Raw genomic sequence first — 24,137 nt, forward strand, 5'->3', positions numbered from 1 at the left:
CCTCCGGAGTAGTTGGGATTACAGGAGTGCGCCACCACGCCCAGCTAATTCTGGTATCTTCAGTAGAGACAGAGTCTCACTATGTAGCCCAGGCTGTTCTCAAACTCCTGGGCTCAAGCAAGCTGCCCACCTCAGCCTCCCAAACGGCTGGGATTACAAGCATGAGCCACCACAACCAGCCTTGTTTGCTGATATTTCAATTAAAAAGTTGGCTCTGGAGTGAATTCTAAAAATGACTACAAACCTCTTGAATAAAGAAGACAGAACTGTCTGCAGAAGAATTTCAAACTTCTGAGGGACCCTCCTTTCATTTTATGCTTTGTTACTAATTTAGAGAACTCTGTTACATGGATAGTATTTCACCTATTCATAGCTGGGTTTCTTTGGTTCTGTTTTGAGATGGGATCCCGCTCTGCTGCCCAGGCTAGAATGCGACAGCATGATCTCAGCTCACTGCAAACTCCCTCTTCCAGGCTCAAGCGATCCTCCCACCTCAGCCTCCCAAGTAAATGGGACCACAGACGCATGCCACCACATTCGGCTTATGTTGTTTATTTTTTGTAGAGACAGTGTCTCACTATATTGCTCAGGCTGGTCTTGAACTCTGGGGCTCAAGGAATCCTCCCACCTCTGCCTCCCAAAGTGCTGGGATTACAAAAACTCACATGTGGCCTCATCGATGCATTAATAAAACTAGACCTTTTGGTTTATGTTTTAAGTTGTCAAATATGATGGCTCTACAGGGGCTGAATATAAAAGTATTTGTACTTTTAAAAATAACAATAACAAGCCAGGTGCAGTGGCTCACGCCTGTACTACCAACACTTTGGAAGGCCAAGGCCGGTGGATCATGAGGTCAAGAGATCAAAACCATCCTGGCCAACATAGTGAAACCCTATTTCTACTAAAAATACAAAAATCAGCTGGGCATGGTGGTACACGCCTGTAATCTCAGCTACTTGGGAGGCTAAGGCAGGAGAATCACTAGAATCTGGGATACAGAAGTTGTAGTGAGCAGAGATCTTGCCACTGCACTCCAGCTGGTGTCAGAATGACTCCATCTCAAAAAAAAAAAAAAAAAAGACTATGAAATTTTGTGACATTCTTACCTTTGAGAATTGGGGTCTGTGTCCCACCCTTTGAATCAGCTTCAGTGAGTAGAGTAGGGTGGAAATGGTGATGTGTGACTTTTAAGAGGACATACCGCTTTTTTTTTTTTTTTTTTTTTTAAGACAGAGTTTCACTCTGTCGCCCAACCTGGAGTGCAGGGGTGTGATCTCGGCTTACTGCAACCTCCACCTCCTGGGTTCAAGCAATTCTCCGTCTCAACCTCCTGAGTAGCTGGGGCTACAGGCGTGTGCCACCACGCCTGGCTAATTTTTGAAATTTTAGTAGAGACAGGGTTTTACCATGTTGGCCAAGCTGGTCTTGGTAGAGATGAGGTTTCACCATGTTGGCCAAGCTGGTCTTGGTAGAGATGAGGTTTTACCATGTTGGCCAAGCTGGCCTTGGTAGAGATGAGGTTTCACCATGTTGGCCAGGCTGATCTTGAACTCCTGACCCTAAGTGATCTGCCCATCTCAGCTTCCCAAAGTGCTGGGATTACAGGCGTGAGCCACCACACCCAGCCCAAGGCCATACAGCTTCTGCCTCGTATGCGGGACATGCTCAGATCTCAGGGCCACCATAGAAGAAATCCAAGCATGCTGAGGAAGCCACGCCGCACAGGAGGGCACCTGTGTGCATGCCAGCTGACAAGTCCTAATTGCCAGGTTATTGCAGGCCCAATTACGGGTACATGATTGCAACTGCTAAGTCCCTTCCCTGCAGAGGTCCCAGAAGTTAAGGAACAGGGGAAAGAAAGTCAGCCCTGTCATGGCCACCTTCGTTCCTGATCCCTGGAATCCTTGCACATTGTCAAACGGCTGTGATATTAAACCCCAAGTGTGCGTGTGTGTTTTGTGGGAGGTGTCATTTATAATACAGCAGGCAGAACTGAAACAGACAATAGACAGCTTCTGCCCCATTTCCTCCACCACAGGCCTGCAGCGACACACGCTGGCTGCACAGCCTCTTCTATGCAACTATCACAGTAGCATGGTCTTTGTACCGCCACCTCAACAGCACCTTCGGAAGTGCCCTTAAGCATGCCAGGGACACATATCATGCAGATCTTGGGCAGATGACCAAACCTCTCTATGCCTCGCTTTCTTCATCTGCAAAATGGGAACAACGATAATATTGAGAGAACAAAATGAAATTAATTCGCATAAAGCTCTCAGAACAGAGTCTGGGACACAAGTGTTAGCTACCATTGTTACCCATCCTGGCATCTGTCCTCTCTGAGAGGGGACAGGGCAGGGAGGAGGACAAGGGGGAGAAGGAAAGAGCCTGAAGTTCCTGGGTCCCCAAAAGCAGCAGCAACCTCAATAGCCAGTCCCTGGAGAAAAGAGGAGCTCTGGGCCTGCAGGAAGGTGCAATTGTCCTGGCTACCCCTTGCCCCCTCATGGCCAGCACCTCCTTAGATGCAGGTAGCTCAGACAGAGGTGTGTTTCCTGATGCGGGTCCCATCCTGGCCTCTGACTTTGCTGAACACTGCCCTCTCCTGGAGCTGGGGGCAGTCCTACTCAAAAAGGGATGTGATGAGTCACAGCTTGGAGGGATTCAAACTATGGCTTTCACACTGCAGATCCTGACTCATCATGAATCAAGATTGACTTTTTGGCGGGGCGCGGTGGCTCAAGCCTGCAATCCCAGCACTTTGGGAGGCCGAGACGGGTGGATCACGAGGTCAAGAGATCGAGACCATCCTGGTCAACATGGTGAAACCCCGTCTCCACTAAAAAAAAATACAAAAATTAGCTGGGCATGGTGGTGCATGCCTGTAGTCCCAGCTTCTCGGGAGGCTGAGGCAGGAGAATTGCCTGAACCCAGGAGGCGGAGGTTGCAGTGAGCCGAGATCGCGCCATTGCACTCCAGCCTGGGTAACGAGCGAAACTCCGTCTCAAAAAAAAAAAAAAATTGACTTTTTAAAAAAATGAAATAGATTTAAACATGCAGTGAAGGCAAGTGGTGGTTCACTAAGTGTGTGTATGCACGCACACACACTCAGGTACAATGGTGGAAAATGAGTTCCTCACTGTGGATCATGAGTCAGAAGTGTTCAAAATCACTGAGAGAATTCACTTTTGTTGTTTTTTTGAGACAGGATCTTACTCTGTTGCCCCGGCTGGAGTGTAGTGGTGCGATCTTGGCTCACAGCAGCCTCAGCCTTCCGAGTAACTGGGACAACAGGTGCCACCGCAACCTCTGCCTCCTGTGTCCAAGCAATTCTCCTGCCTCAGCCTCCCAAGTAGCTGGGACTACGCTACCCAAGTAGCTGGCACACGCTACCATGCCCAGCTAATTTTTGTATTTTTAGTAGAGACGGGGTTTCACCAAGTTGGCCAGGATGGTCTCCATCTCTTGACCTCGTGATCTGCCCACCTCAGCCTCCCAAAGTGCTGGGATTACAGGCATGAGCCACTGTGCCCAGCCAATTTTTGTTTTTTTTTTTTTTTTGGTAGAGATTTTGCCATGTTGCCCAGGCTGGTCTTAAACTCCAGGGCTCAAGGAATCTACCCACCTCAGCCTCCCATAGTGCTGGGATTACAGGCAGGAACTACTGTGCCCAGTCCTAGCATGTATTTTTATAATCAGGAAAAAAATTAGCAAAGATCATAAAGCTTTATTTAATAGATATAACCCAGCAATTCAAAATACTTTATTCCATATGTAGCCAATTAGAGAAAAAAAGGAGATAGAAGCAAATGTTGGAAGAGATTAAGTGAAAAGATCAAGATAAAACAAATCAGAAAAGGAAGGAGGTTGGGGAAACCAGCAAGAGAAAGGAAAATAACAAAGGTAGGTGGAGGGGAGAGTGACGCTCGGGGCCAGGAGACCCTATAAGTGCCACCTTTTGTGACTCACATTTCACAGGTCACTAGGGTTTAATTCCTCCTTGGCAATAAAGTGTGTCTACTTTTTTTTTCTTTGATCATTTGATGGTGGGCATTTTTCTTCCTATAAACTTTTATTTGCTGGACAGTCAATTGTAAGCTCTATTAGGAAATTGTGTGTGTGTGTGTGTGTGTGTGTGTGTGTGTGTGTGTGAAATAGGGTCTTGTTCTGTTGCCCAGGCTGGAGTGCAATGGAGGGATCACATTTCACTGCAGCCTCTGCCTCCCAGACTCAAGCAATCCTCCCACTTCAGCCTCCAGAGTAGCTGGGACTACAGGCATATGCCACCACACCCAGCTAATTTTTGTACTTTTTATAGAGAGTGTTTCACCATGTTATCCCAGCTGGTCTCAAACTCCTGAGCTCAAGGGATCCAGCCTCCCATAGTGCTGGGATTACAGTCATGAGCCAACACAACCGGCCTCATTTAACTTTTCTGAATAGACTGTAAGATCCTCAAGGGGCTCCATTTTTTAACCAGGTCTTAGTATTTATCTGCCACTCAAAAGTCTTTGTTTCAGAGATGGAGTCTGGCTACACTGTCCAGGCTGGCCTTGAATTTCTGGTCTCAGGTGCACAGTTCTTAACACCTTTGGGACAGATTCGGATGACTCGGAGGCCCTAAATCTCCCATTGAGGAATGGGACGAAGTGGTCAGCCAAACCTCAGCCTCCAAAGCATATGGGACTATAGATGCATACCACGATGCCCGGCTTTTTTTTTTTTTTCTATTGAAATATTAGGTGGCTCTGGCTAGACACAGTGGTTCACGCCTGTAATCCCAGCACTTTGGGAGGCTGAGGCAGGTGCATCACAAGATCAGGAGTTCAAGAACAGCCTGGCCAATGTGATGAAACCTTGTCTCTACTGAAAATATAAAAAAACTTAGCCGGGTGTGGTGGTGCATGCCTGTAGTCCCAGCTACTTGGGAGGCTGAGGTACAAGAATTGCTTGAACCCAGGAGGCAGAGGTTGTAGTGAGCCAAGATCATGCTATTGCAGTCCAGCCTGGGCAACAGAGCAAAACTCCATCTCCATGCCTCAAAAAAAAAAAAAAAAAAAAAAAAAAAAAAAGAAAAGAAATATTAGGTTGCTCTCTTCTGATGCCTCCAGATCACATTTGATTATAGCAGTTATTTTTCAGACCCACAGGGAAAGGACAGGAGAGTCAGATCTGATTGTGGGGCTAACATGTGATAATAACAAAGAAATCAACAAACCAACTTTCAGGAAAGCATTTTGGGGCCCTAAGGATGTACACTTTGCCCTGATAGTGGAGCAGGTGAGCCCTGGATGAGCCACGTGGTGACGGGGCTTCTGAGGAAAGGGCTAGAAATGTGTTTGGACCACAAGGAGGGGACTTGGCCCCTCGCTCTGGCCTCTGGAAGCCTGACCAACACCTTCACAGACAGTAATGGTCCAAGACAGGTGTGTGCACTACAGCAAGTGTGGGGCATTGTGGGGACCACCCAGCAAAACTGTGGGCATGGGCGGCACAGGGCCACACTAGCCTGGGGCTGACTCCTCATGGGCCATCCTGGGAACAATTCTAATTTCTTAAAAGAGAAAATCTTTTAAAAATATTTGCAGAAACGAGTTGGACCTGAGGCTGCGTGGAGCCTCCCCGACGGGTTCCGAGGAGTGGTGACAGCATGGAGTCCAGTCAGAAGCTCACATTTGTCCACTCTTTATTAAAGCCAGACCCTCTTGCCAATGGCTGGCGGCAGCTGCTGGGGCCCAAGAGGGACAGGGGCAGTGGCAGATCCTGGCCATATAGGGGTAGAGCTGAGATTCCCAGAGCCCCCCAAGCCCACCTTGCCTTTGGCCCTTTCTGAGGCTCCTGTCCCACAGGGAGAGGAGAAATCCAGGGCCAAGGCCATTACCCAGCACCCTGATGCCTCCCTGGGACCCCACCCTCCTCACCACCCCACCCCACCACCTCACCCAGCCAGGTTAACTCTGACCACCACCACCCAGGCCCTCTTCCCACCCACCAACTACTGTGCCTCCTACCCGCCCCCAGCCCCTGGAAGCCTGGCTGCTGGGCTCAGCCCCCAAGGCCATGTCTACACTAACATGGAAGGAACTAGGTCTATCAGGAAATGCAGCTGCACCAAAAATCCGTTTCCTGCCCCCACTCACAGTGGCCCAAAAAGCATGAGGAGAGGAGGGCCTCACATGAACTACACCCCAGCTGCCTGCCCAGTGGCTTCCATGGGCCCAGTCCAGAGGGTGGGGCTCCCACCAGGCAGGGGTCTTGCATAGTTGGGTGCCTGGTTTGTCACTGAGCCAAGGCTCAGGTCCACACCCCCCAGAGGTGGACTGCCACTGTGAAAACTGCCAGGCCATGAGTGCCTCCACTGACCAATCTGTGAAATGAGACACTAAACAGAAACACTACTTGTTCTAGTGTAATGACAGAAACAGAGTTAAAAGGACCTGAAGGTGTCCTAGGGCCCAAATTACGGGATATGCGGAAAGATCCTTCCACCAACCTCAGTGACTCTATACTAAGTGAGTGTTGGGCTCCATGGACGGGGTGTCCGCCTGCTCCATTCGCCCGAAGGCCCGGCGAACACGGCCTTTCACCCAGAGAAGTGAAAGCTGAGGCTCAGGGTTGTGAGGACCTCGGGCGCCCGAGGATATCTGAGTTTGCCACCTCCGGCTGAAGGAGGTGAAAGTACCAAAGGACTGAGAGGGGAAGCGGAGACCAAAACCGAACCGGCGGCCGCCTGGCTGACCTAAGTGCTAGCGTGGGGAGAGGAGAGCAGGCGGCTCCAGAGAATAAGGCTTCAAACCCCCTCGGGACCCTGTCAACACCAGCGACCCGTCCGCCGGGCCGTAAGTTTGGTAACTGGCTCTTTCTCCTCCTAGATTCTTCAGGTCATACAAAAGATGGAAATAAATATCCGCAGACAAGATTCAAGTTTTCCCATGGGAGCTCCGCCCTCTGGAAACCTACAAGGCCTCCCCTCGCGCTCGCAGTTCTTAAAACCTTCGGGACAGACTCGGATGACCGGAAAGCCCTAAATCTCCCACTAAAAAAATGGGAAGAATTGATCAGCTAAACCCACCGGCCTCCCAGGCATCCCGCTGGCCCACGTGGGTGGCCGGGCCCCACCCTCCTGTGGCTCAAGGGCTTCCCCTCCCTCGCTGCCACACCAGATTACCAACACACAATTCCCTTGCTCCGCGGGCCACCTAAGTCGGAATCTGAGTGAAATAAATAGCATCGCCCACCAACGACCGCCCTGCTTCACAGCCCAGGCCCACCCAGGGAATATTGTAGTCTCCATGGGGGTGGCGCCCCGGCCTCGCTGCCTCTGCGCTGCTCTTCAGGTCTCTGGCCGAGCTCAGGGACTCAGCGGGCGGGAGACCCGGGGCCGCGGGGCGGAGGCTGAGGGAAGGCACCGCACCCAGGACTGGGACCCTCAGCCCCCCCCGGGGCCGCAGAAGCAAGAGGCCGGCCGTCCAGAGGAGGGGCCAGTGGCCCAGAGGGCTGCGCTGCTGTCGGCCCCGGACCCCTCACAGGACGCCCTCCCGATAGGCGCCCGAAGGCCCGGCGAACGCGGCCTGATGCTCCGAGCCGAAGCTCGTGCCGCCCGCGAACTCCAGCAGGGCGCTGCCGCGCTCCCCTGGGCCGGCGCTGGGTGGCCCCTTGGCGGGCGCCTCGGGCTTAGACGCAGGGGCCGGGGCTGAACCTGAGCCCGGCGCGGAAGCGGCGCCGCGGTGCGTCTTCATGTGGGTGAGCAGGTGCGAGCTCTGCGAGAAGCGGCGACCGCAGTTGGCGCAGGCATAGGGCCGCTCGCCCGTGTGCGTGCGCTGATGCGTGACCAGCACCGAGCGCTGCGAGAAGCGTTTGCCGCACTCGGGGCACGGGAACGGGCGCTCGCCCGTGTGGCCGCGCCGGTGCTTGGCCAGGTTGGAGCGCTGCGCGAAGCCACGGCCGCAGTCGGCGCAGCGGAAGGGCTTCTCGCCCGTATGCGTGCGCCGATGCCGCTTGAAGTCCGAGCTGTGGCCGAAGCCCTTGCCGCAGTCGGGGCAGCGGTGTGGCTTCTCCTCCGCGTGCGCCCACTGATGTCGGGTCAGCGCCGCGCTCTGCCCGAAGCGCCGGCCGCACTCGCCACATGCGTAGGGCCGCTCCCCGGTGTGCGCTCGTCCGTGCGCCGTCAGGTGTGCGCGGCGGCTGAAGCCCGCGCCACAGACGCCACACACAAACGGCTTCTCGCCAGTGTGGCCGCGCACGTGCGCCGCCAGGTGCGAGCCGCGGGCGAAGCGCGCACCGCACTCGGGGCAAGGGAAGGGCCGCTCGCCGGTGTGCGTGCGCCGGTGGCGCGCAAGGTGCGAGCCGTATACGAAGCTCTTGCCACAGTCGGCGCACCGGTGAGGCCGCTCGCCCGCGTGGTAGCGCTGGTGCTTGGCCAGCGCCGCGCGGCGCCCGAACGTCTTGCCGCAGTCCGAGCAGATCCACGGGCTCTCCTCCTCTGCCAGTGCGGCCGGCGCAGGCTCGGCCAGCAGTCCCCCGACAGCGGGCCCGAACGCGCGCAAGCCACCTCCGCCGACCCCGGCCCCGCCGCCAAAAGGATCGCAGCCCAGCCCGGTGCCCTCCACCAGGGAGAGCGGACCCCCCAGGGGCGCCGGGAGCGGGCGCCCGTCGACCGGCAGCCGCTCTCCGAAGTCGGGCAGGCCCAGGATCGGGAAGCCATCCGGGTGTAACCAGGACTTTGGGTGCACAGGGAAATGGAAGCCCAGTGGGTGGGAGGAGGGGCCTTCGCCCTCCCCCAGGCCGTTGCCAAGCTCCAGGAAGCGCCTGTCCGGCGAGCGGTCTGCCTTGCCACTGGGGGTGGGGTTGGGCGCCACCGCCACCGCTTCCTCTCTCCCCTGGGCCGCGGCCTCTGCCTCTCCGTCTGCCTCGCCGGCTTCAGGCCGCTCCGGCCCCTCAGGCCCGGGTTCGGTGTCCTCTGTCACCGCGGCGGCGGCCGTCTCACCGGGTTCCCGCCGGGGGCCGTCGCCACCCGGCTCTGTGCAGGCCCCGCCGCGCCGGTGGCGCTGGAAATCGGCGCGCAGGCGGAAGGCCTGGCCGCAGTCGGGACAGCAGTGCGGACGGTCAGCGGTGTGCACCGCCTGGTGCCGCGCCAGCGCCGAGCTCTGGCTGAAGCTGCGGCCGCAGTGCGGGCACAGGTAGGGCCGCTCGCCCGTGTGCGTGCGCTGGTGCGTGACCAGGTAGGAGCGGCGCCCGAAGCCCGCGCCACAGAAGGCGCAGCGGTACGGCCGCTCGCCAGTGTGGATGCGTCGGTGCGTCACCAGGTGCGACTTGTAGACGAAGCGCTTACCGCAGTCCGGGCACGGAAAGGGCTTCTCGCCAGTGTGCGTGCGCTGGTGGATGGCCAGGTGCGAGCGGTACACGAAGCCCTTGCCGCACTCCTCGCAGCCGAAGGGCTTGACGGCCGCGTGGTAGCGCTGGTGCTTGGCCAGCCGCGAGCGGTGCGGGAAGACCTTGCCGCACACGTCGCACGTGGTCTCAGGCCGCCCTGACGGCGCGGCCACCGTGGCCGGGAACGCCCAGGGGGACAGCAGGTTCGCCCCCGGCTCCTGGCCGGGCAGGAAAGGCTTCGCTTCCGAGCCGTCGGCCAGGACTCCGAGGCTGCCTGGGTCAGGTCCCCACCCCTCCGGAGTCTGCGCCGAATCCGAGTCGTCGGGGCCCCACGTCCCAGGCACGTCCCCCACACCGTAGGCAGCCGACCAAAGCCCCGGGGGCTCGTTCTCCTCCTCAGCCACCTCCGCCAGGAAGTCCTCGTCGTCTTCCTCCTCGTGGTCCTCTATGTCATCCGTCCAGAACCAGGCTCCTGAAGGCGACAAAGGCCAGAAGAGATGTTAAGTGAACTTGACAGGAGCCTCTGGCAGGTTCCTGCCCCAAGAAATCAGGGCACCTGAGAGGCCCCCAGCAGGACCTCCCTCCAGGCAGACGGGGCACCTCCTTTTACCAAGTGAGCGGTGCCCATGCCCCACTGCCAGCCCTGAACAGCTGCAAAAGCAGGAAAGCCGCTGCCCCTAGCTAGGAGCCTGGGAACAAGCAGCACACGAAGGCCAGGGCTCCCATCCAATGTCTCTTCCAGACCTCCAGCTCCCTCCAGGGTTTGCCACGTGCTGAGGAAAGGGGCAAGCTCTAGGAAGGGGTGAGACCCAAAGTTAAACCCACAGTGGGGATCCTGTGCTGAGAAAATGAGGTGGAGACGCTGGAGGTCTTTTCCCGCAAAGCTCCTGGAGAGCTCTGCCTTTAGGGCCTTTCTGGAAGACAGCGCAAACGGTGGCCCCCTCTGCAGAGGACCAGCTTTTAAAAAAAAAAAAAAAAAAAAAAAAAAGACAGACTCTCGCTCTGTACAGTCACGATCTCGACTCACTGCAACCTCCGCCTCCCAGGTTCAAGCAATTCTCCCGCCTCAGCCTCCCGAGTAGCTGGGATTACAGGCTCACACAACCAACCCAGCTAATTTTTTTGTATTTTTTAAGAGATGGAGCCGGGCGCGGTGGCTCAAGCCTGTAATCCCAGCACTTTGGGAGGCCGAGGCGGGTGGATCACGAGGTCGAGAGATCGAGACCATCCTGGTCAACATGGTGAAACCCCGTCTCTACTAAAAATACAAAAAATTGGCCGGGCGCGGTGGCTCAAGCCTGTAATCCCAGCACTTTGGGAGGCCGAGGCGGGTGGATCACGAGGTCAAGAGATCGAGACCATCCTGGTCAACATGGTGAAACCCCGTCTCTACTAAAAATACAAAAATTAGCTGGGCGTGGTGGCGCGTGCCTGTAATCCCAGCTACTCAGGAGGCTGGGGCAGGAGAATTGCCTGAACCCAGGAGGCGGAGGTTGCGGTGAGCCGAGGATGAGCCGAGATCGCGCCATTGCACTCCAGCCTGGGTAACAAGAGTGAAACTCCGTCTCAAAAAAAAAAAAAAAAAAAAAACATTAGCTGGACATGGTGGCGCGTGCCTGTAATCCCAGCTACTCAGGAGGCTGAGGCAGGAGAATTGCCTGAGCCCAGGAGGCGGAGGTTGCGGTGAGCCGAGATCGCGCCATTGCACTCCAGCCTGGGTAACAAGAGCGAAACTCCATCTCAAAAAAAAAAAAAAAGAGATGGGGTTTCGCCATGTTGACCAGGCTGGTCTCAAACGCCTGGCCTCAGGTGATCCGCGGGCCTTGGCCTTCCAAAGTGCTGGAATTACAAACCTGAGCCAACACATCCGGCCTCTCAGCTCTAAGCTTTGCTCAGCATCCCCCATTCTGCCCCTCTTCTGCCAAGCTGCACCCTGCCCTCTCTCTGCCCTCTCCCTTTGGCCATCCGAGGTTCGTGGAGATGAAGCTGGCTCGGTGGGGCTCCTGTTGATAGCTGATAGACCTGAGACTCTGTGACACACCAGGAGGGAACTGTTGTCTCCAGAGCAGGCACTAAGTCACATGGAACGCAGGGATAATGGCTGGCCTGCAGCCCCAGATGCTCCAAGGCACCTTCGTGGCTGCTCTCTGGGACGCTCCCCAGTGTCCACCTCACAGTCAGCCTCTGGAAGGTTCCAGCTCTCACAGCTGGTGTGGGAATCTCCTCTTCACCCCACCTGGGTCCCCTGCCAAGGCACTGGCCTATTTCAGCCGTCACCTAGCTAGGTGAGCCTGGACCACTGAGTCCTGCCCTAGGGGGAATGTTAGAGCCCAGGAGGTCCCGATGAGCCTGGGCTGGCCCCTCATGTCACACACTGGCCCCTGCCAGTCTGCATGGCCTTGGCATCACTGCATCCCACATGCATTCCATATGGGAATCTAGAGCCGTGGGAAAACACAGACCCGCACAAGTCTGGCTTCACTGTACAAAATCACGCATCATGGAAGAGTAAGAAAATGGGTTACTTCATCTTTCACACTTTGTGATACTTTTGCAGTTTACTATTATAGTAAACGTAAGCTTGAAATAATAGAAAAAGGTTTCCTGTCACTAAGTTGAGTCTACCTCAAACTGCCACCCACAGCCACTCTGTGCACAGAGCAGCAAAGAAAAGCCCAGTCCCCCTCACTGGTCTCCCTTCCCCCTTTGGCAGCAATGCTCCCCGGGTCTGGGAAGGCTGCTGGACCCCAGCCCTATGCCCCAACCCTACAGGTCAGGGAGGCTGGCAGAGGGCCAGGCAGTTGGAGCCGATGGACAGATGGAAAGGATCTGATCTTCAGGCTCTGATTCGGGTCTTGGGTTTAAGAGTCCCCACCAAATAGGGAAGGTTCAATCCTAGGAACAACTATGACTTTGTAGCAGGGTGCGTCGACACCTCAGGAGCCAGCCAAGACTCAGTGAACATTTGCTGGATAATAGGCCTCAAAGCGCTGGATCCCCCCAGGCCAAGTGTGGCCTTGCCCGCCACAGTCTTAGCTGTGCGGAGCTGGGAGACAGGGCCAGGTCCCAATGGCTCCTCCCAGCATCTCTCCCTGGATCCTTAGGACCGCAGGGAAGCCTCTCACTTGGGGAGGTAGGCGGGGAACTCCTCTCCCAGTGGGCTCTGTAGAGAGGGCACCTCTCACCAGCTCTATAGCTGGCAAAGCCACTTGTCCAACAATTGGGACAAGGATGGGCCACACCCAAGCATACTGCACAATGACAGGGGCCACCACTGATACCAAGTGTGGATGGGGAAGGGCATCCAAGTCCCTGGGAAGTCAGAGCTGGCTGCACTCTGAGGAGAGCTCCCAGGAAGGAGCAGGGTCCCTGGGAAGGGCCCCAAAGGGAGACCAGCTTGCCCCAGGCCAGGCTCTGTTGGAAGTGGATGGGAACAGCCTGGAGTGAGGGTGTCTAGCTAACAGGACTCCAGGGACAAGGCCCCGAGGGTGTTTGCTGGCTCTTAGATCCAAAGCCCTTTTTCAGATCTAAGTGAGGCCTCATCACAGCTCAACTCACCAGACTCAAGCCAGAGTGACCGCTGGCTGACTAGGAGGGGCTGGCACGTGTTTCTCAACAGCTGGATGGCAATGGGCCAGGAACCATGTGCCAGCAGCCCAGGGCGCCCAACATACCTGCTTCCTCCAGAACCCAGGGGACAGCAGAGAAGAGGAGAACCCTGGGGCTGGTGGTCTCTCTCCCCTGTACTTCATATTTAGGCCTAAGGACTCTGACCTTGGGCAACATTTGGCTAGGCTTCTGGGAAGTTCCCGAGGGACCACATGGCTCAGGGATAAAAAGCAGAGGCCAATCAGAGGCTCAAAGTCAGCTGTCTGGGGAGGGAGAAGTTTCCAGAGTGTGGCCACGAGGACCTTCACAGCCTGTCCTGAACTGGGAACACTAAAACCCCCCTATGCAGCAGCAGGTGACAGAAGCTGATGGAGGGGGAGACCACCCCAGCAGGCTGGGTGCCAAGGGAATGAATTAAAGGCCTTAGAGCTGGGGATGTCACAAGAACAATCTCTTCCCCCTTCCTTCCACAGGCATCAGCACCGGGCACAGCTGCTCCCTAGCTGAGTGGCTTCTTTAGAGGATTCCCCTCGAAATCTTAATGCTGAGATGTTCCTCAAGGGCTCACCACTCCACTGCGCCCACCACAACAACTCCTACAGCCTGAAGCCCTGCATCTGCTCCGTTCACCAGGACTGCAGGGGCCAGGCCGGGCCCTTCACCATCTTTCCCTTGGCTTCACCTCAAGAGGCAGCTGGGGCGCTCGGGCTCTGCCTGGGTGTGAATTCCACTCCTATGATGCACTGGCCATGGGACCTTGGGCAAGACATTTAATCTGAGTTTCCCCATCTGAAAAATGGGTTGGTAACAGCACCTGCAATCCACTTGGTGGGACTGTAACAAGGTTGACATGCACAGCCGTAAACACCTACAGTGGCACCTCCACTGCTCCCAGGGTCAGGTGGTACCGCTGCCACCATGGGTCCCTGGAGAGGCTGAGGCCCCCTGCTGTCTATCCCATGCTTTCTGTTGGTCATCGCTTGAGTTGTTCCCCAAATGTCAGGCGATGCTCCCTTCCTGCCATCAGGCACCGGTGGTCACAGATCCCCACCAAGACGTTTCCTCATGGAGGCTGGGCCAGTCCCTAACCCTAGAGAGGCCCCTAGCCAGCCCTGTGCCCCAGCGGCAGGCTGCCTCCTGGACTGGACAGGAGGGGCGGGGCACCCTCCAGACCACACTTAGGGCCCTTCTGCTCATCAGTGGCTGGTTCTACACCAAGGCCCTCAGGGAGGCCCTGGATGCACAAAGGTCCCTGCACCCAGGAGGGGGTCACCTGTGCCACCAAAGCTGGGCATTACCCAGAATCAGGAGGGGTGTCACTTGCACCACCAAAGCTGTGCATTACCCAGAATCCTACCAACACAACAGCAGGCGCTCCAGCTTCTGTCCCTGGACCCTGGTTTAACTGTGCAGGAGGCAGCGATAATCCCAGGGGCCAACCAATGTCCCTAGCAGCAGAGCCCCTGGAACACAGGGAGGGTGTCCTATGTAGAATACTAACCAAAGGGGCTGTGGGGAAGACAGTGGCCCTATACCCACAGGCCTGGCCCACACAGAAGACACGGTCCCAACCTGCCATGGGACCTTACACACACCTAACATCACCCAGGGATACTGCTCAGTGCACCAGGCTGCCACCATCTACAACTCCCACCCCTGGGCAACGTGTGCCCATCTGGGAGCCCAGAACTTGCCCTCCAGCCCCAACCTGACCCGGACCCCCCACAGCAAGTTCACAAGGTGGGCTGACTGAACAGCACCGTGTCTCTCCCTCTGAACCCACGCTGGGGCCCGACCTGGCGTGCAGGCTGTGGAAGTCGGTTCCGAGTAAAGCCAACACCTGCTCCCTCCCCTCACCCAGTCAGTGTAACCTGCTCCATCCAGACACAAACTCCAGATGGCCTTAGGGAGAGACCCTCCCTCAAGGGGGACAGTCACAAATGGAGGTGGAGGACAAGGATGGCATGCCTAAGTCCACAGGCATCAGCAGCCCTCCCTTCTGCAAACTGTCAGGGAGATGAGGATGCCGCTGGCCCCACACACAACAGTGTGGGAGAGGCAGGGCTCTCAGGCTCAGCTTCTGCACTGGGATCTGAACCAGCTGTGTGACCCTGGCCAGGCTGCCAGGTCTGTAAGGAGGGGTCCTCCTCTGAGGATAGGTACTGGGCCTGCCCCTTACTAGGGCAGGTGACCTCAGAAGAGCTAGTCTGCAGTGGCTGAGGGGGTCCATCTCAGGGAGTGGAAAGGCAGCCCCACTGGGGTACAGGGCTGACCCACCAGGCCAAGGCCACTGGCAGCCACATAAGGCCTGCTGGCACCCACAGGCACAATTTTCTCCAGCACATTCTTGCTCCAGTGCAGACCAGAGCCAGTGGAAAATGGGGTTCAACCAAGGTGGGGATCTAAGCCGGGTAAAGAGAAAGGCAGGATGGGGGAGAGGCAGGAGAGGGGAACCGTGGAGCCATGGCTGAAAGGTAGGCCAAGGCTTCAGCAGCCCTTGAGAGGGGTGGGCCCTAATGAGGGCAGTGCCAGAGCCCAGACATCATGTGTGGCCCAATTCATCAAGAAACCTAAGAGAGGAACACACTTGGGCCTTGCAGACTCCAGTCTAGAAACAAAACTGTCAGCCTGGAGTTGAAGGAGCAGAGCCAGACCTGGGCCTGAGGCTTCCCGGGAAATCCACCACCCTGAACACCTTCTGCACCCATCACTCCAAAACCTCCTCTCCAGAATGCCCCAAACTGCTCACCCCAGTCAGAGTCCTGCCTGCAGTGCTCTAGGGAGAACAGGGAAGGCTGAGGGGAGCCTTTTCCCAGACACGGCCAAGTGGGCCGAGAAGCAGGAGGACTGGCTAGCATCAGAAAAGCCTCCACAATGGTGTGCTGGGCTCCCGCTCCTGCCCTGGCTGAGCCAACCACCTGACAGCTGGCCCCTCACATGCAAAGAAATTCACAGGCTCCAACACAGGGCAGGGAATCTTTTTTTTGGATTGTTTTTGGGTTTTTTTGTTTTGTTTTTGAGACAGGAGTTTTGTTCTTGTTGCCCAGGTTGGAGTGCAATGGCACGATCTCGGCTCACTGCAACCTCCACCTCCTAGGTTTAAGTAATTCTCTTGTCTTGGCCTCCCGAGTAGCTGGGATTACAGGCATGTGCCACCACACCCAGCTAATTTTGTATTTCTAGTAGAGACGGAGTTTCTCCATGTTGGTCAGGCTGGTCTCAAACTCCTGACCACAGGTGATCTGCCCACCTTGGCCTCCTAAAGTACTGGGATTACAGGCGTGAGTCACCATGCCCAGCCAGGGAATCATTTTTAAAGGTTCCTAGAAGGAGCTTCTAGCTTGTCTAAGGACCTTACAGCCCTCAGACCTCTCTGGAACTTGAACCACCAGGAGCCACGCAGCAAAGGCAGAGGTTGGCACAGGACAGCCACCCCATGTCCACAGAGCACCCCTCAGCACAGATAGTCAGAGACACAGTCAGAGGCAGCAGATACCAGGTCTGCAGAGAACTCCGTGAAGGCCAATGTTTGATAACAGCTCTGAGTAGCTGTTGGCATAAACCACAAAATTCCATCACACACTCACCTGTGTAGACACCAGTGACGATGTCTCCTTCCTCCGGTCGGGGGCTATCTGGGACCCAAGGTTCTTCCCCTTGTTCCAGCCGGAAGATCAAATCGGGCTTGGGGATTGGGTATCCTGCCAGGAGATCAGACACTGGCTGCAGGCAGTTCTCCTGGACCCTCTGCTGCCCTTCGGCCTGGGCTGCGCCACCGCTCAGCGCCCCCCACCTCTACCTGCCCCGGCAGCAGCCCTCCCCACCCTTCCCTGCTCCAGAGGATCCAGGTGGTCCTTTCCCTCTGAACCTTTCCCTGTCCTCCCCTGCTCTCGTCCCAAGTCCCCCCAACACCTTCCACTGCAAGATGCCCACACCCCTTCTCCTCCCTCACCCACCTCCTCATCCCGGAGGCTTCAGGGGCCATGCAGCAGAGACCAGAGCCAGACTGCCTACACAGAGGTGCCACCTGGCTCAGGGCGCTGCCTGGCCAGTGCAGCCCTAGGACATCCCCCACCCTCCCCAGAGCCCATGGGGTCCTAGGGCTTCCCTGGGAGGTGGGTTGGCCCCAGCATACACCTTTGCAAAGACCCTGGGATTTGAAAACCTCCCCCATCAGACAGCCAAGGCCCTGGCAGCCATCATACCAGGCTGCCTCTTGAGGACAAAAGATCCCATCCTTACCCAAGGACACTAGAATCCCATAGTTCTCCTGCATGACTTCCTGGTAGAGGCCCCGCTGGTCTGCCTCCAGCCTCTCCCACTCTTCCAGGGAGAAGTACACAGCCACGTCTTCAAAGGTCACCAGCCCCTGGGAAACAGAGCCACAGGTGAGAGGCTGAGGGAGCCCTTTACAGACAGCCACAGAAGATTCAGGCCACTGAGACCCTCCAGTGTGGGTGTCAAGGGGACACAGAGGCCCAGATGGCACTGGAGGTATTCAGGCCTTGCCACAGCCCTGGGAAACAGGAACCTAATCCCAGCCAGAGACTGGGGATTCAAGCTCAAAGAGGGTGAATGACCCAGCTCATAGAGCAGAGCTGTGGCTCACATAAAGGTAAGGAGACAGTGAGCCCCATCCCCAGTCCCCCTCTTCACGAAGTCCGCCTTGAGCCACTGCAGTGGCCATGTCGGCCATGGAGGGCCCACTCCTAGGTGGACAAGCAACAGCAACTAAACTGGGTGTGGCCACTGGCGCCCAACCTGACTGGGCAGCAGGAAACCAGACCTTGGACATGTGACAGGCACTCCAGGTGAGGGAGTGGCCAGCCTTGGGAGAGAGCCAGGCCTCTGAAGTCACCGTGCACAGTGCTGTTGAGTGGGTGGCAGCCAAAGCGATCAGGACAACCCAACAGCTGGGAGGGGCCAGGCTCCACAAGAGCAGGACCACAGCCCCGGGCTTGGGGCTGGATACCCAACCGCTTCCCGCAGCCCCCTCCCAGCTCAGGGCCTGGGCTCAGCCTGGGGATTCCAGTGCTGTGGCCTCTGCCAACACAAGTCTCCAGAGAGCAGGTGCCAAGGTCCCAGGGGAAACCCTGCCTGGGTTACCCAAGCCCCAGACAGAGAGGGCAGCTCACCTGAGACCCAGCCGTCAGCAAATCATCCTCATCCTCATCCTCCTCGTCCTCCTCGTCCTCCTCGTCCTCCTCCTCCTCCAGGTCCTCATCCCTAGGAGTGACTGGAACCTGGGCGACCTGCAGGCCTATGGGGAGAGACCTCTGAGGGCCAGCGGCCCTAAGCCCCTGGCCTGCAGGGCCAGAAGCCCCAACGAAACCCTCACTGCAAAGCCAGGCTCCATCCTGTCCGCCCAAGAGCCCTCCCTGGCTTGACCAGGTCCCTGGCCTGGCCCACCCCAGCTCCCTTCACCTTCTCCCTAAGGCTGGCTGCTTTTCTTACCCTTTTCCTCCAGAACTGGGGACTTGGCATGACCACCATGGCTAAGTCGTTCCTGGGTCCCCAACGTTGGATGCTGCTCCTCTGTCAGCACCTCCTCCACGTCCTCGTCCTCCTCCACGTCTGCCTCCACCTCCACCTCGGCCACCTCCTCCACCTGCGCGTCCTCCACCACCTCTGCCACAGCCGCCTCCTCCTCTTCCACCACTATCTCCTCCTCCTCCTCTTCTACCTCCTGTGCCTCTTCCCCTTTTTCCTCCTCTTCCTCCTCTTCCTCCTGGTCAAGGTCACACTCTGACCCATCCTCTGCCCGTTCCAGCTGGGCAGCTGGGGAGTCAGGAGTCGTGTGGAGCGCCGCCATCCTCCCTGGGAGCGAGCCTCCGCGCGGCCTGAAACGCAGATAGCCACCAGTGATGGGCTGTTCTCAGCATACCATACGGGTCCCCTCATAGGGTCTCCTACAGCCTCGGGGGCACGGGGAGCAGAATTTACTCCTCCTGTTATGTAGTTGAAGGCAACAGAGATGAGGGAGGACCAGGCTTTCCCACAGTCTTACCCTGTACCACCAAGACATTCCGTGCCCAGAAAAGCAGCCCCAAAAGTCCAAAGCCCCTCCGCGTGACCCCGGGATGCCAGTCTCAGCTCTTTTTCACAAGAACTGTGTGCATGGTGTGAACTGCTGCTCTTTCCTTGAGTAAATCAGGCATTTATCCCAGAGTCTTTATCCCCAGGGAAGTATCACACGGCCCGAGGGTGGCCGGTGTTTAGCTGGGGGGGCCAAGCTTAGCCAAAAGGAAAAGCCCACATGATACACAGGACAAAGAGACGCTTACCTCGTCCTCAACACACATGAACCAGGCCAGCAGGGAAGCAAAAGAGCTCTCAGCACAGACAGGCTACAGGCACTTGTAAGGCACGACGGGGCTGGGAGAAGAGAGAGGCGCCAGGAAGCCGGCAGGTCAGGCTCCTTCCTGCAGGACACGGGAGAGCAGGGGCCATGAGCCAGCATCACCCTGGTGTGTCCTCAGCCCTCGCTCTGTGAAAGGCACAGTGCGTGGTGGAGACCCATCACTGGCCCATCAGGAGGACAGGAAATGCCCTGTGACATTTCAGGTTTGGGGATCAGACACTCCTAAGAGCTGAGTTGCCAAAGCCCCAGTGGCTACAGGGTCTACTCTCCCACTGACATCAGGGACAGCTCAGCCCAAAAGCTCAGAGGAGAAGCAACCACACTGACACAGGGTCCAGGGCCATGGACACAGCAGGATGGGAGCTGCTGGCCCTGGGACCTCTCGCCCCTCCCAGTTGCACATCCTTCACCAGCCCCTGTGGGATCCCAAAGGGCAGGGCAGAGTCACAGCGTTGATGAGTCTATTTCTGGGACTCCTTTCTGGGTATAAACCTGAGACAAGGCCCATCACCCAGGACACGCACCATCAGTGTCTCTGGCCCGAACAGAGCCATTTCTAAAGCGAGCCAAGCCCAGAATCCAGGGGGTGAAGGCGTGAGCCCCAGAAGCTTTCTGGAATGTCAGGCCACTTGGCGACACAGAGCACTGGGCCTGGCCCAGCTCATCCAGCTCTAGCAGTGGACAGTGTCTGCCACAGAACTCCTAAAACAAGACCGACTGCCCTTGGCGAGAACAGTCCAGATGACCACACCTGGTGTTCTTATGGACACGGACACGGGAAAAAGCTGCTCCACAATTAACTCTCCCTCTGTACCCATCACTTCTCCACCAATTAGGCAGCTGCATTAGGCCGTTTCCGCATTGCCATGAAGGAATACCTGAGGCTGGGTAAGTCATAAAGAAAAGAGGTTTAATTCACTTACGGTTCTACAGGCTGCACCAACATGGCGCCAGCACCTGCTTCTGGGGAGGACCTCAGGAAGCTTCCACTCATGGAGGGAGGCAAAGGGGAAGTGAGAGAGAGGGAGGAAGACCCAGACTCCTTTAAAACAACCAGATCTCTCATGAACTGAGAACTCCCTTGCCACCAAGGGGATGGCACTAAACCATTAATGAGGGATCCGCCCCCATGAGCCAGTCACCTCCCACCAGGCCCACCTCCAACACTGGAAATCACACTTCAACATGGGATTGGAAGGGGACAGAGAGAGCCTGGATGTTTGCCCTGACCCAAATCTCACGTTGAACACTCATCCCCAATGCTGGAAGTGGGGCCTGGTAGGAGGTGACTGGCTCATGGGGGCGGATTCCTCAGGAATGGCTTGGGCCATCCCCTTGGAGACAGTGAGTAATGAGTGAGTGCTCGCTCTGAATTCACAGGACATCTGGTGTATGGCGCCTCCCCACTCACTCACTCTTGCTTGTTCCTGTTTTTGCCATGTGACATGCCTACTTCCCATCACCTTCCACTATGATTAAAGGCTTCCTTGGCTCAAGCCTGTAATCCCAGCACTTTGGGAGGCCGAGGCGGGCGGATCACGAGGTCGAGAGATCGAGACCATCCTGGTCAACATGGTGAAACCCCGTCTCTACTAAAAATACAAAACATTAGCTGGGCATGGTGGCGCGTGCCTGTAATCCCAGCTACTCAGGAGGCTGAGGCAGGAGAATTGCCTGAACCCAGGAGGCGGAGGTTGCGGTGAGCCGAGATCGCGCCATTGCACTCCAGCCTGGGTAACAAGAGCGAAACTCCGTCTCAAAAAAAAAGGCTTCCTGAGGCCCCCTAGAAGCCAGGCAGATGCCAGCACCATGCTTCCTGTACAGCCTGGAGAACCATGCACCAATTTCACCTCTTCTTTACGAAGTACCCAGTCTCAGGTATTTCTTTAAAGCAATTGTGAGGACAGCCTAACACACGGACAGACACCCAAACCACATCAGCTGCACATACTCGTTTCCTAAACTGCTTTGAGCAGCTGCTTTAAATCCACACTTTAATAGCCAGGAAGCTCTGAGCATTCACACAGGCTCACTCAAGTCAAGGGCTGGGACACACAGGCATCCAGAAACCACCTCTGTCCCAAAAGTCACATGTGCCCCCCTCACTGGCTCCAGCACCGTTTCTAGTTTCAGAATCACTGACCCCAAAGACTTGGGTCACAGAACTACGCCTGGGAGCGCCACCCCAACCACCAGCCTCTCCCAGAAGCCGGCTTCCTCAGTGTCCACAGCTCTTTGGTGTGTGAAGATGCCCGCAGTGTTGAAATCTATGTGCTACGTGTTATGCTAGCCACCTCCAGGAGGATTCAGCCCTGCCCAGCACTCAGGGCACTGGGAACACTCAGCAATAATTTCCCAACTGCCACCCACTGGAGGCCCAGAGGAAGGCTTTTCTCAGTCAGGCCTCAGGCTGCAGATTCAGGCAGGGCCTAGGTGCCATGCCAAGCCCAGCAGAGCTGTCTCCTGCCTAGCCACCACCTGAAGCAACAACTTTAAACTCCCAGAGCCAGGGCACCATACATGAGGACACAACAAAAGAAAACTTCACGGCTTTGGAATAAAGTGGCCCCATGTTCATCCCATCTCAGGACCTGTGTGTGCGCTGTTCTCCACCCCCAGAACTTTCTTCCCCTCTTCCTGGGTGATCTTCCGAGGCAGCCCCTTGGGCCCCAGGGGGTGACATGGTTCCCTGTAATTCTGCCCTCGCAGCATGCACCACATTTTAAAAATACACTTATGAGACTGTCTTATGATCTCTCTCCCTGCATATGGTCAACTCCAGGGCGGCAACAGCTCCCTTTGCTCGCATCTGAAAGAAGCATTCAAATACTTACTGAAAGAATGACTCTAAAGTCAACAGCCAATGTGAGGGACATAGGATTTTTTACACTCAGCATTTTGGCCCTACTGTCCTGTTCCAGAACAGACTGATCACTGCTGGGGTCGGGCAGTCGGGGGGATCCTTCCAATTGGAACTCACCCAGAAGCAGTGGAAAGTCTCTGCCTCCAAAGAGGACACCGAGTTAAGTCCTTTCTCCTAAGAGGTCCACCCACTGATGACCAGAGAAGATGGAGGATCAGCTCCCACAGAGTTCAGCACCACAGCCAGACATCACCCCAACCCAAGATTCAGAACAGAATGCTTTGAAAAACGGACCTCAGCGGGCCGGACAGAGTTTAGATTCCAGCAACTCGCCCTGGGTTGTCTCTGCCTAGCCCAGGTCCGCACTCTTCCCCTCCTCTTGCTAGCCTATCGGCCGCTGTAAACACTGCTCACCTCTCCCTCTGCATCCAACTCTGGGTCAGAGGCCACAGGGGGCCTCATCAACGTCATCTCAAACCTCAAACTCCCGAACTTAGAAGATCCACCCGACCTCCGCCTTCCAAAGTGCTGGGTTTACAGCCGTGAGCCACTGAGCGGGCCCCAAATCCTCATTTCTACCAGGGCCCTGTACTCTAGGATATGGTGCTGCAGACAACATTTAGAGTCGAAGGTGACAAGGCACCTTCCAAGAGGAGCAGGGAGGGAGGCAAGGACAGGAGAAGAGGCAAAGCTTAAAAGTGGATAGAAATTCTCCACAAAAGCCCCAAAGCCAGGGAAACCGAACTCGGAGAGTGGGAGGAGACATGTGGGTACACTTGTGACTAGTCCCCTTCATTCCCTCTGGGTACCACCCCCCGACCTGCCCTCCGAGTCCTTCGGGTCTTCATGCCCTCCTGGAGGTCCTCCTTCCCCAACCACAACAGTCCTCACTATCTGTCCTCGGATCCTGGATCACCCTACTCTCCTGGGTTTGCTCCTGGGGCAGGTATTTCCAAGGGGGCCATCCCAAGTCCCCCAGGGTAGCCCCTCACCACCCCACTAGGCTCCGGAGATCGGCCCACATTTGTTGAACCAAACCAAGCACCAAAATCTCCCCACACAAGCAGAGCTGGGGGACTGACCCTCCTGGTACCTGCACTTCCCCTTGCCCATCAGGTTCTCCACCAGAGGCCAGCCCCTTTCCTACCTCTGATGCCACGCGGGACAGCCCAGAACCCATCCAATCCTAGGGACAGGTGTCCCTACCCACCTGCCAGCAGCAGAAGACGGCCGAGCAGCCCACGGGGGCTCCTTCTGCAGAGAAGGGTAAAGCCCAGACAAGGCCCCCAAGGTCACAAAACGGGCTACTGGGGCGACGGCCTCCCGCCTCCCGCCCCGCAGGGGGCGTCCAGAGTCTCCGCCTCCTGCAGAGACCCAGACGGTGACAGCCCCTCCTGGATGGGTGTGTCCCGGGGGCGGCCGGGGCCCAGCCACTGTCGCTGCGGCCGAGAAGGCGTGGGCAGGCACCCCAAGGTGTCGCGCGTAGCCTCCCCGGCCTGCACCCTCAGCCTCCTGCCTGGACCCGCCCCGGGGGTCGGCGCCCGCCCGCAACGCGCAGGCCCGAGCGAGGGTCCGGGAGGCGGGGGCGCTGCCGCTGAAGGCCTGACCCGAGGTCTGCTCCGGACCCTCAGACTCCGGCCCCGCCGCCTCCCCGCGGCCTCCCCGCGCCGGGCGTCGAGGGCCAACCGGGCCCCGCCGCCGCCGCCGCCGCCGCCGCCCCCGGGCGTGAGCCCGGCCCGCCCGCACCTGCCACCCGCGCCGCCGCGCACTGGCCCCGCGAGACCCACTCACCGCGCGAGCCGGGCTGGCCAAGCCGCGGGCCGGACACCGGGGCTGGGGCCTGCTGGACGGCGGCGGGCCCCGCGCTACACAAAGTGACGGCCCGGGAGCTGCGCGGCGGCGGCGCGTGGGCACCGGAAGTGCCGCCGGCCA

At 57.1% G+C, this 24,137-nt stretch overlaps 1 protein-coding gene across 3 annotated transcripts; it reads right to left on the minus strand.

The window, feature by feature from the left end:
• Positions 1-1,188: 1,188 nt before the first annotated feature.
• ZNF316 (zinc finger protein 316) lies at positions 1,189-24,131 on the minus strand. Of its 3 annotated transcripts, none has more exons than XM_039460575.2 (7): positions 23,997-24,131; positions 19,266-19,403; positions 18,436-18,821; positions 18,117-18,241; positions 17,224-17,350; positions 16,569-16,682; positions 1,189-9,844 (listed from the first exon to the last, which is right to left on the minus strand). In XM_039460575.2, the coding sequence occupies exons 3-7, from the start codon at positions 18,791-18,793 to the stop codon at positions 7,524-7,526; spliced, it is 3,045 nt and encodes a 1,014-aa protein (XP_039316509.2). In that variant the 5' UTR covers positions 18,794-18,821; positions 19,266-19,403; positions 23,997-24,131; the 3' UTR covers positions 1,189-7,523. The 3 variants fall into 3 exon arrangements, with proteins under 3 accessions (XP_039316509.2, XP_074246633.1, XP_074246632.1); XM_074390532.1 differs by lacking the exon at positions 23,997-24,131 and adding an exon at positions 23,416-23,870; XM_074390531.1 differs by lacking the exon at positions 23,997-24,131 and having other exon boundaries at positions 19,266-23,401.
• Between the last annotated feature and the right edge of the window lie 6 nt (positions 24,132-24,137).

This window comes from Saimiri boliviensis, chromosome 20 (genome assembly GCF_048565385.1).
Source record: "Saimiri boliviensis isolate mSaiBol1 chromosome 20, mSaiBol1.pri, whole genome shotgun sequence".
Taxonomy (NCBI): domain Eukaryota; kingdom Metazoa; phylum Chordata; class Mammalia; order Primates; family Cebidae; genus Saimiri; species Saimiri boliviensis.